This window comes from Magnolia sinica, chromosome 4 (assembly GCF_029962835.1).
Source record: "Magnolia sinica isolate HGM2019 chromosome 4, MsV1, whole genome shotgun sequence".
Taxonomy (NCBI): domain Eukaryota; kingdom Viridiplantae; phylum Streptophyta; class Magnoliopsida; order Magnoliales; family Magnoliaceae; genus Magnolia; species Magnolia sinica.
Genome location: NC_080576.1, coordinates 98,641,215 through 98,652,643, shown reverse-complemented (window position 1 = coordinate 98,652,643; position 11,429 = coordinate 98,641,215). Strand labels below are relative to the sequence as shown.

The window sequence follows — 11,429 nt, the reverse complement described above, 5'->3', positions numbered from 1 at the left end:
AATCGTTTTATGATGTGGGAAGAATTTTTTTATGAATTCCCTCTGCATGTCGTTCCATGTGCCAATGGATCTAGGACGCAGTGAATGTAACCACGTCTTAGCTTTCTCTTTTAAGGAAAAAGGAAAGAGTTTCAGCCTGATTGTATCCTCAGATACATTAGGAAAACATAATGTAGCTATAATCTCATCGAACTCTTTCAAATGTAAATATGGACTTTCTGATTCAAGTCCATAGAATTTGGGAAGGAGTTGGATAACTCCTGGCTTGATGTCCATTTGTCCTGTGTTTTCAGGGAAAATCATGCATGAGGGCGTACTCACTCCCGCTGGTTGTAGATAATCTCGTAAAGTACGAGGCGGGGGTGCCTGATGCACCTCATTCTCATCTTGGGTATCCTCCACCCTGGGTGGAAGTAGAGGAGGTTGGTCTTCAGCCATAACTTCAGTTAACTCAGGGGATTTCGAGCGGTGTCTAGTCCTGCGATGGATAGTCAACCCATCAACCATTCCTCCTTCAGTCAAGAGACGTTGAGTGTTGTCACGGGCCCACTTGGGCATGAAACACTCGCAGCCCTCAATCAAATTCAAAGCCTAATCCTAAGAAAGGAAAAGAAAATCTAAAAAGAAAGAGAGGGAGAGTTGGAAAGAAATTACCAAATTGAAGCCCCTAAGTTAAGGACCTGCAAAAGAAAACAAACAAGTCAGATTCTAAAAAGAGAAGAACAATCCTTTAAAGGAAAGATAGCAGTAAACTGATTTCTAAAAGAAGGAATTCCTAAAAGAAAGTGAAAATTTCTAAAATAAATTAGGAAAATCCTAAACTAGAAAGTAAATTACTAAAAGAGAACTGAAAAATAGAAAGTAGAGAAGGAGCTTACCGAATTAGAAATTTCTATCTTAAAGGCTTACAAAATAGGAAGGTTAGTTTCTAAACTAAAATTCTACAATTAGAAAGTTACTAAAAATAAAAATAGGAAGTTAATTTCTAAAAAGGGAAATAACTAACCTAGTTTCTAAAAACAAAAGAGAAAAATTTCTAAAAATAAACTATTTCCTACAAATAGGAAAATACTAGAATTAGAAGATTTCTAAAATTTAAACCCTAATTTTAAAAGTAGAAAAAGTAGAGAAATTAAGAAGGAATTACCAATTTAGGAACTCATGTCAGGATCCTACAAAACATGGAAACAAGTTAGTTTCTAAAAATAAAATAATAGTTTCTAAAAATAAAATAAAATAAAAACCTTTAACCTAAAGTTAGTAAAATCCTAATCCTAACCTAATTCTAAAACTAATTAATTTCAGAAAAACGTAACCGTCAGTCCCCGGCAACTGCGCCAAAAACTGGTGGGGTCCACTGTGATACCTGTCCTAGAATCCACTCCCTCCATCAGCTCCTGTATGTAGTGTTGGCCCATGGCCTCTAGTTTAAAGCAGATTTGACTTTAGGGTGGGCTACACGCTTAACCAATGTATGGACAACATTCACCGTTAAAAATACAATTTGCTTCAAGTATGCCATGCATGACACATCTATTTACAGATTTGCCCTTCTCTTTTGTTATATCTTCTGCCGTCAGTATCTCCTGATTGCACCATGCAAATGACACAAAATTTCACTAGGATTTGTTATTTTTCATGCTCTTTCTAACGCCTAAGTTTGAGTCTTAATCGCTTATGGATTGCCAAGATGCTCTTTAATGGCTAGCGCCCTCTGATCTCTCTGTTGGGCCACTTCCACGAGGATCTAATGGCTGAAATTTGACGTGTACGGTTAATTTATGGTCCTTAGGCCATGTATGAAGTTTCGAGCCGAGTGGATGGTGGAAACCCTGTGATCTTGCATTCTGACTAACTTTCAGGCCACTTGAGCTTCAGTTTCTCAATTTTCTCGGATCTCTGGCGTGTATATCCATCGATCTCGGTCCCCTGAAGTCCATTCCTTGCTCTGGTGACTTCGGAGCGTTAAATCCATGCTTTTAATCTCTTTTTCATCAAAGCTCCTTATTACATCCTACAACCAAAACACGATTAAATTATAATATTAGGCATTATCGTGTATGTAAAATCAGGCAGTAATCGGGGTCTGCTATGCAATATTCGACCCTCAACAATCGGATCGATTCAACCTTGCTGAACTCGGTCCCGAATCGGATCGAGTTCGGGTCAGGTTCTTGAAAATTCGGATCAAGTCGAGTTGGACCCAATCCGGTCTGACTCGACTCGATGCCCACCTCTACCAAAGGCTATCCTAAGAAATCCGCGTCCATTCCGAACATATCAAAATATGCCATTGACAGTCATATCGCGCCAAGATAGGGAGGGTGAGTGGATTAGGTGTGGCTCCTATTTCACCTGACTCAATGCTGCCCTCATTGTAAGGTCCACCTTGATTTACATATTGTATATCCAAGTGGTCCATTCCTATTTTGCAAATCATTTTAAGGCACATACCAAGTCAATCCAATTTTAGGTAGACCAAAACAAAGAAAATAATAGTAATTAACCAATAGAAACTTTTTGTGGGCCACAAAATTTTTGAATCAAGCTGATTTTTTATTTATTTTTCCTTTAGACAACTAAGCGTGACCTTATCAAAATGTTGGATGGCATGGATATAATACAGTACATGCATCAAGGTCGACACACTGTCAGAGCTACACTGTGTTGGGTAAGGCCAAGGTCGCATTTACTGTGCTCCCAAAGAGGCAGATGCTAGATGGGCCACCATGGTATTTGCTAAAAATCCATTCCGTCAATTTGTTTTTTAAAGATAATTTTAGGGCATGAACCCAAAAACGAAACAGGTCAATACTCAAGTGGGTCATACTCTATGTTATTTGCCTAGGATGCAATGCTCACAAAAATTCATATAGCATGCCTTAAATCCCTTCAACAGATTTCATTTGTGGAGTTCGATCATGCCCATCTCACTCATATGCGATAACCGCATATACCACAAATTTGTATCATCTGCGCTAGATTCTACGTGTGAGGTGGTACTAGCCTCACCCATAATTGTGCTCCCAACTAACTTGTACATATTTCTAATCTTATGTCCCTTTATCAACAACATTGCACCTTTGGTGACATTTAATACACCACTAGATGCGGTGAATGTGCAACCGTTCGTATCTAAAACTCTCAAGGATATTAAATTTTTCTTCAAATATGGGACATGCCAGACATCACAAAGAGTCTGAATGAATCTGTCAAACATCATTACCTTGATAGTCCCTATTCTAATGGCCTTACGTGCTGCATCATTTCCCATCAGAATATTTCCACCATCATAGGACTGGAAGGAATTGAACTAAGTCCTATCTAAGCACATGTGATACAAATATCCTGAATCTAGAATCTAAGTGTCTGAGAGATGACTCATACCTGAGGAGATTGAGAAGAGGTCTTCTTCTAAATTCTCTTCTACTACATTCATTGATTCACTTGTGTTCCCTTTTTCTTTGTCTTTTCTTTTCACTTCATCCTTCCATTTCTGGTAGTTTTTCTTAAAGTGCCCCTTAATGTTGGAATAGAAGCATCCGCCATTTGCCTTCGACTTCGATCTAGACTTTTTCTTCTTATCTGACCAAGATCGCTCCGCGGATCGCCCACGTCCTTGACACTCTTTCGCAATTAACTCTTCTACCAGAGTGTCATTATCACTTGATTTCTTCCTCATCTTGTTGGAAACGAGCATTGTAATGAATTTTTTAAGTTTCAATATATTCTTCCCATATAACTGAGTAGTGGCAAGATGGTCGTATGATGAGGAAAGTGATGCTAAAAATCACACCACTTTATTTTCTTCATTGACCATCTCTTCGAGCATTACCAACTCGCTACATAACTTTGTAAACAAGTTCATGTGCTCCCGGAGATCTAATCTTTCCTTCAATTCAGCCCGAAAAGGTATTTATTCAAAAACAACTTATTTTTGAAAAACTTTGACATGTACAGGTCTTCTAGCTTTGTTCACATCATCAGGGGAGATTACTCATCCAAAACATTATACATAACCTCATCTGACAAACATAAACAGATGATGCTCATAATTTTCTCCTTGAGATTGTTCTAGTCATCAACCGACATCTTCTTCAGTTTTGTTTCCAACAACGCCTTGCACAACCCTTGTGAAACTAGAATGTCATTGACCATCTACTGCCATAAACTAAAATTGTTCTTCCCATCAAACTTCTATATATCAATTTTAATCCTAACATCTTCGTTCAAACCCAAACGTTCAACTTGACTCTCTAATACTACTTTGTTGTGAGTGAACCCGCTCTATATCACACCACAATGATGTAAATCGAGCCAACAATAAATTGGGATCAAACCCTAGGTGTTAGACATTTAGTTCTAATACCATCGCCAATCCGTTCCCCTTGCAAAAGTACGATAAAGATAGAACAATATAATGATGTAGGATAACCAAATCAAAAGTAAACAATCACAAACACGATGATATTTTATGTGGAAAACTCCTAGCGGGAAAAAACCATGGCACAACACGATAGAAACCTACCATAATCAAAACTTTAGAGTTGTGCAAACTCACCTTCTTCGATTACAGATGTACCCGATCTCCCCTTATAATGCACACCTCTAAAAAACCTCTTGATCTCTTAATAAATCCTTCCCAAATCACTTCACAAGTGTAGAAAACCCTCTCCCTTAGCCAACTTTAGTCCTTTGAGAAAATACTTGTATTAGCTTTTAATAAGCCCTTAAGTCCTAATGAAAAAGTCAGGTTTAAATTCCTTATTTCACATAAAATCGCAAAATCCGACAGTCACGCCCACATGGTTGATCCTACAGTCGACCATGAAAATCACAGTGAGTCACACGGTCGACCATGATATGCAAAATGCAAGGCATCTACACAACAATATTGTATATCTACACAATCGTTCTAGTTTTCCAAATCATTTTAAGGCATGTGCCCAAAAACAAAGCTAACTCAAATCTCAAATAGACCAAATTAATTAAATACAGGAACAGTGTTGATTGATTATTAAAAACGTCGGTGTGACAAAAAATTGTGTCAAGCTGGTTTTTTCTTCCTTGGTCCAGCTATATATGCGTGATCTCATCAAAACATTGGACAGGGTGAATATACAATACATGCATTAAGGTGGGCCCCACTGTCAGAGACGCACATGTTGTGTGAGGCCAGCGTCGCATCTACTTAGGTTCCCTTGGGTTAGAAGGTACGCGGGGCTACATAGTGTTTGTGAAAAATCAATACCGTCCATCCATTTTTTCAAATCATTTTAATTAGGGCATAAACCAAAAAGGGAGGCAAATAAAATGCCCAAGTGGAACACACCAAGCAGATTCATTTTAGGGTCCAAAGATTTTCCATCATTGAAACCTTCTTATGGCCCACCTGCGATTCAGATCTGCCTCATTTTTGGGCTCATGATCTAAATTGAGATGGCAAAATGGATAAACCCTGTCGATCACACACAAACATAAAATACACCGAACTTACTATTACGAACGCCCACGCCCACCACCTTCCCGTTCGGATAGAACAGTGAAAACGAAAGGTGTTACAGACAAAAATTCTTTTTTTGATCCGCAAACATCAGAGGGGTTACTTTAAATATTTTGAAGCGGGTGTGTTTCCGTAAATGTTTATAAAACCAAACGGTTTTAAGAAAATAACCATTCGTATATATATCCCCACAACTGCATCCATCCTTGCCAAAAACACAGCACGTAGAAATCCACCATCAAAGATAGAAGCAAGCTAGGCTCAGAGGGCAAAGATGGCAACTGTTAGAGTTTCCTGCAGGGGGAAGAAAGATTACTCACTTAGTGTGAGAGATGGGATGGTTGTTCTTGCTAAGGCCGATCCAACTGACGAGCTCCAGGCATTGTTTCTCATTTTGCTTTTTGGCTTTGTATTTTTATTTCTCAATTTAATCTGGATTTTGGGTCGTGAAAACTTTCGATTTTTTTTTTTTTCTTTTTTGTTTTTTTCCTTGCTCCTGAAAATTTGAAAAACTGGGAATTTTTATTATTATTATTTTGACATTGGATATTTCTCATGCAATGTTTCTTTTTTTCCATATCTTCTTTTCTTTCATTGTTTATCAGGGATTTTTTTCCAAGAAACGCCTACTGTTGTGACATAGACTTTTAACCGCCTACTTTCTACAAGTTTATTCTGCTCGCTGTTAGCGGCTGTTAGCACCCTTATGTGTATATTTTAAAATACCAGCATTACCTATGCACCGTACCACACTCTTCTGAGTAACATCCTATGGCCCTAAAATGAGATGACAAAATAGATGGATGGGATGGATTTCTGAGTAACATCCTATGGCCCCACGAATGTTTCAACGGTGGGAGTTACATCCTCACTATTTCCTGTTCATTTGGCCCACCATTTCCAACCATTCAGAATGTCCTTCCTGGTACGCTGAACGTTACCACCAGGTTTTCTTATGATCTAAATTTTTGTGGTCCCATGACAGTTTGAAGGGCATTGGTTTAATATGCACTGTTAGCTTTCATGTGGCCCACTTGAACTTTGGATCTGAATCATTTTTTGGACCCAAGCCTTAAAATCATATGAGGAAACGGTGGATTGCTCAAATTTTTCGTAAAGAACACAGTGAGCCACACCATCAGTGGCCCCATGTAACAAGTTCCAATGGGTATTGGACATAGAATAAGATAAAACTATGGTTCTCATTCCATGGCTCAGTAGTAGACAGGCTCTGCTTCAACACCAAGATCAAGGATCAAGTGCCCATGTGGTGTGGCTGGGTGTGTGAGTATGTGAGCCGTGGGTGTGTGTCAAAAGCTATCCAGGATGTAGAAGGCCCGTGTATCAATTTTGGAGACATATTTTAAGAGTAACAGTTTTTTGGTCCATAGACCAAACCATATGCAGCTTATGAAAAAAAAAAAAAAATCCTTAAATGCAATCGTGTTTTTGTTGTATATGGGTCATTTTAAAGTTTTATTTCTATTACAGTATTTTGGTTTTTTTTTTAAAAAAAATTGAGAATGAAAAAATAGAAGATTACAATCAATCACACGCTAATCAAATCTAATTACAATCAAACGCCACCTAATGAGATCTAAAAATAAAAGGAAGAATGTACGAGAAATAAGACATTCTTAATATTTTTCATTTATATTTTTTATAAAATCTTATTTATTTATTGGGTTTGTGTTACAGCATTGGATAAAGGACTTGAAATACAGCACGAGGGTGAAGGATGCTTCGGGCTTACCTAGCTTTTCTCTCATCAATAAGGCTACTGGTCTAGCCTTAAAGCATTCCATCGGGGATACCCTCCCTGTAAGTTTATTCTCTTTATTTCAATTTCAATCATTTCTACATTTTGGAGTATGAGGAGGGCTTTGGCTACATGCAGAAAAGCCATCCCAATCATACTCTTCCCTCATTTTCTAATACAGAATTCATGCAAGATGAGGGTTTTCATCAAGTGGGAGGCACTGTCTATGTCCGGTAGCCTCAAAATCAGGCTAGTCCGGTCATCAGGTGGGCGCCATGTGCATTTTAGATGTGAACCTCTCGTCATTTTTTTTAAGTTTTCTTAATGACTGGATCGGCACTATTTAGGGCCATGACATGTACATGGTGGGATCCACACCAGATGAACGAACCTCGTGCTCCCTACTCTACATAGCATGTCCAGGGGATAAGGATTCAAATGGCCGCTGTATTTCTCTGAGTATATAAAAGAATTACGAGCTATTACAGCCTTATAATGGTGGGATCCACCACCATTACTGTTAGATTAGGGGCTATAACAACCTTATAATGGCAGTTACGGCCTTTTTAAAAAAAAAATCAGTTTCGGATCCGTTATAGCCATTACAGGCCATTTTTTGTGTAACGTCCATTTAAGCCCTTTAACACATAATGCTTACTACTTGTTTTAGCATACCATGGAAATAGACCATGAAAGATTTACCATTTGATCCATGTCAGATCAAGTAACTCATTGGAGTTTTTCTAGGTTACTAGGCATTTGAAGATCTTATCAGTCAGTAAGAAACTAGTAGCATTAGAGTTTATCAGTGATGGAAAGAGTTTTCCTTTCTACTTTGCCATCCTTTTATTAATCTTCCAAATCACAGGTTGATTTATATTTAGGTCGAAAAAGCTGCAATCCAGTACCATTAAAAAGAAAGAAAAAAGGCAAACCACGCCAACCTTAAAAGTTTTGATCTGTTTCTTTTGCCCTTTTTTCCTACTTGCAAAAGAACATTTTGAGCTAATACCTATATTTGAAAGACAGAAACTTCAGCACAAAAGAATGGTTTTTTTTCCTTCTTATATAATTATCGAATAATGTGAATCAATATCTTGATGGGTTAGATTGAAACTTGTTAAGGAAACTCTTTCCGAACCATTCATGATGGGTGAATCAAGAAATGACAGGGTGTGGGCTTCCAGTATAGTGTTGGAAATTGGAGATTCTTTCATAGTTTCTAAGATTAAATCATTTAGCATCATCTCTTGATGTATCCTTTTAAGCATGTGATGAGAGAGGCTGGTAGTTCCTCTGCCTCAATGGATCTTGTATCCTTTGTTTTCTTTGTAATTTGGCACATACATGATGACTACATACATATAATATTATTATTTCTTAAAATTATATTTATATTTAGACCAGTCATCAAAAAACTATTTTCAAGAAATTTTATTGAAAACACCATCCTTTTTTTTTTCTTTTTCCTTTTTTTTTTTTTCTTTTTTTGGTGGTTCAATAGAGGTAAGAATATCTGCTTCTTTCTTGATATTTCGATTATTAGAACTTTAATCGACGCACATCTTAAGCTTTTTTTTTTTTTTTCCCTTTCCTGCCTGTGATTGAAAAACCATTGCAGGCTCAACTTAGCCCACACAACCCATATGTTCTTGACCAATCAATCTTGTGGACGGAGTATGGGGCAGGCGACGGTTTCAATGCTATAAGGATGGTTAACAACATCGCCCTGAACTTGGATGCTTTCAATGAAGTGAGTGGACCATCACATGACAGCACCATAGTTGGGATTTGGAAGTGGTCTGGAGGAGATAACCAGAAGTGGAAGATTGATCCTTACTGTAAGTTTTTGAATTACCATAGCTCTTTTTAGATATCCTCGAATAAAGATAAAGAAAATAAACTAAATGAACCCATTGCCACTACCCTTAGTTCAAGAACTCAGACCATGTATTTTCCAATATTTAGTGTTTCTTCATTCATCTAATACATGATAACTGAGATTAATAATAATAAAAAAGCAAGAAATTAAGGTTCACTTAGATGCATTAAATATCATGAAATTTCATGATTAATCAGTCTAATTTGATGCAAAATTTTCAAAGGGTTTTATCGTGAATTACTGATGTTTTTAGCATTGCGATAGCTTTTGCTCACATTCTAAGGGAAATTAGTGCCCTTTCTAAAGGGCTAAACATTTCATTTGCTAAGAGGGATATGGGCCCACTTGTCTCTGCGGTCCTCTAGTTGTAGCGGGGCTTGAGCAGCCTCCGTTGTATTTTGGGAATCTCTCCCTCTCCTTTTTTAATGAATTTGTACTAGTCTTCTTTTTTTTGGTGCAACCAAAAACCAACCTAAAAGAACCCAAGTTTCTATCAAAGAACCTTGATTCTATGTTCTTTGCTTTCTTCCATATCCAGGTTTATTTTAATTTCCAGATGTAACAAAATAAATAAATAAAAGTTAGAATTTCAACAATGGGGGCACTTTGAAGGATCCATGTCATTCGTTTAGTGGGCCTGATGTCGTTCAGCAATGTGTTAGAAAAATCCATTGTTGAATGATTTTAGACACCTGATAGAAGCTGAGTAAGCATACTTTAATGAAACACATAAAACCTAAGTTCTTTTGGTTACAGGAAAATGAGATGAACCATTTTCTATAATCTTCTTTTTTCTTACATGGATGGTGTATCTAAGATGCTCATTTTCATTTCCTATGCAGAATGCAGGATATATCTGTAGCAGTGTGTTGGCGAGTGGCCTTATTAAATAAGCTTTTAGAGCTGCTTAAAGGGACTATCCTTTGCAATAGTGTGTTGGCAGGTCGTCTTCACTACGTTGGTGTTTCCTTTTGCTTGTTTGGATCATTGAATGAAAGGCTATTGAGTTTTATTGGACTATTTGTACTGCTATCTGTTATATCAACTCGTATTTTGCTATGAAATAAATGGGTTTGAGATAATGATATGAAAATTGGACGGCTTGGATTGATCATTCGATTTTACTTTTACCTTTTCTTTTTCTTTTTAAAATCAACTTGTATTGTTATGAAATATGTGTTTGGAGATGGTGGCATTACCCTTTCCCTTTTTGTTCTGAGACCGATAGTAGGCTAAGACAAAGTCACGCCTTGTTATCTTTCGGCATCACATTAAGACCTGAGCGGTGTCGTATGCTAGCTTCAACCTTGGCCTGATAGTAAAAGATGTGAAGCCTACATACTAGCTGAATCCAGACTGAACATAGGATTGTGCTCAGTTCAGTAGGTTAGATGTGCAGTCTGAGCCCATCAAGCTAGGTCCATCTGTTGGATAATGTTTTGAGAAAATTTCCATAGAATCTATGGTATATCCTCGGGTGATGAGGTAACACTATTATAAGTTGACGGCTGGGGCCCTCTGATGAGTGGGTTGTAAGACTTCTATTATGTGGGCCCCAAGTGATCAAGGGTTCAGATGATTTGACCATTAGATATCCGGATTAAGCACAGTAGTGGGCCTCACAGTAGTTGCGATCGGTTCAGATACATAAAAGAAGGTGCATGCGCTTGGACTCTTTTACGTATCTAGAGTGCTTTAAAAAGACATGGATTCTATTTGGTGTGGAGACTTTTAAAGGACAAATAGTTATAATGAGTTGAACTACTACGAGCTTGAATGAGAAATGGTTATGATGAGTTGAATTATGCCAAGTGTCTCATCTATAAATGCTAGTCTTGTTCTTTTCATTTACAAATGAATAAGGTGCAAACAACTAAGTTCATCAATTCTCATTCAAACAATTTGCCACCATTCAAGCACACATTGGGTCCTTACTCATGCCCCAATGGTAGACTTACAAGAGTTTCAACACTGGGTCATGGGTTCGAGTACCCGTTGTGGTGAAAATCCACTATGGTGTGAGGTTGTGGATGTGCATGGGGTGTGAGTGCGAATGGAATTTTTTGTTTTTTTTAAAAGTACTCGTTTACATCTACGACTTTTTGTGATTTCCTAATTGATGAATTAACAATTCTATATATATTCTGTAGGTCAGTCATATAGTTGGTATCAAAACCACCCACGCATTCATTTATGATGGATTTTATGGTATTATTTATTGTGCTGAGTTAAATTTGGATTTCAAACCCAAGAGAAAATAATATCCTTCATCTTATTCTTGACTA

The 11,429-nt window shown here is 37.4% G+C and overlaps 1 protein-coding gene across 1 annotated transcript; it reads left to right on the top strand.

The window, feature by feature from the left end:
* Positions 1 to 5,706: 5,706 nt before the first annotated feature.
* Positions 5,707 to 9,998, top strand: LOC131243473 (ricin B-like lectin R40G3). Its single transcript, XM_058242847.1, has 4 exons — positions 5,707 to 5,882; positions 7,202 to 7,324; positions 8,884 to 9,103; positions 9,987 to 9,998. Coding segments are annotated over exons 1-4 (450 nt in total). The 5' UTR covers positions 5,707 to 5,777; the 3' UTR covers positions 9,989 to 9,998.
* The last annotated feature ends 1,431 nt before the right edge of the window (positions 9,999 to 11,429 follow it).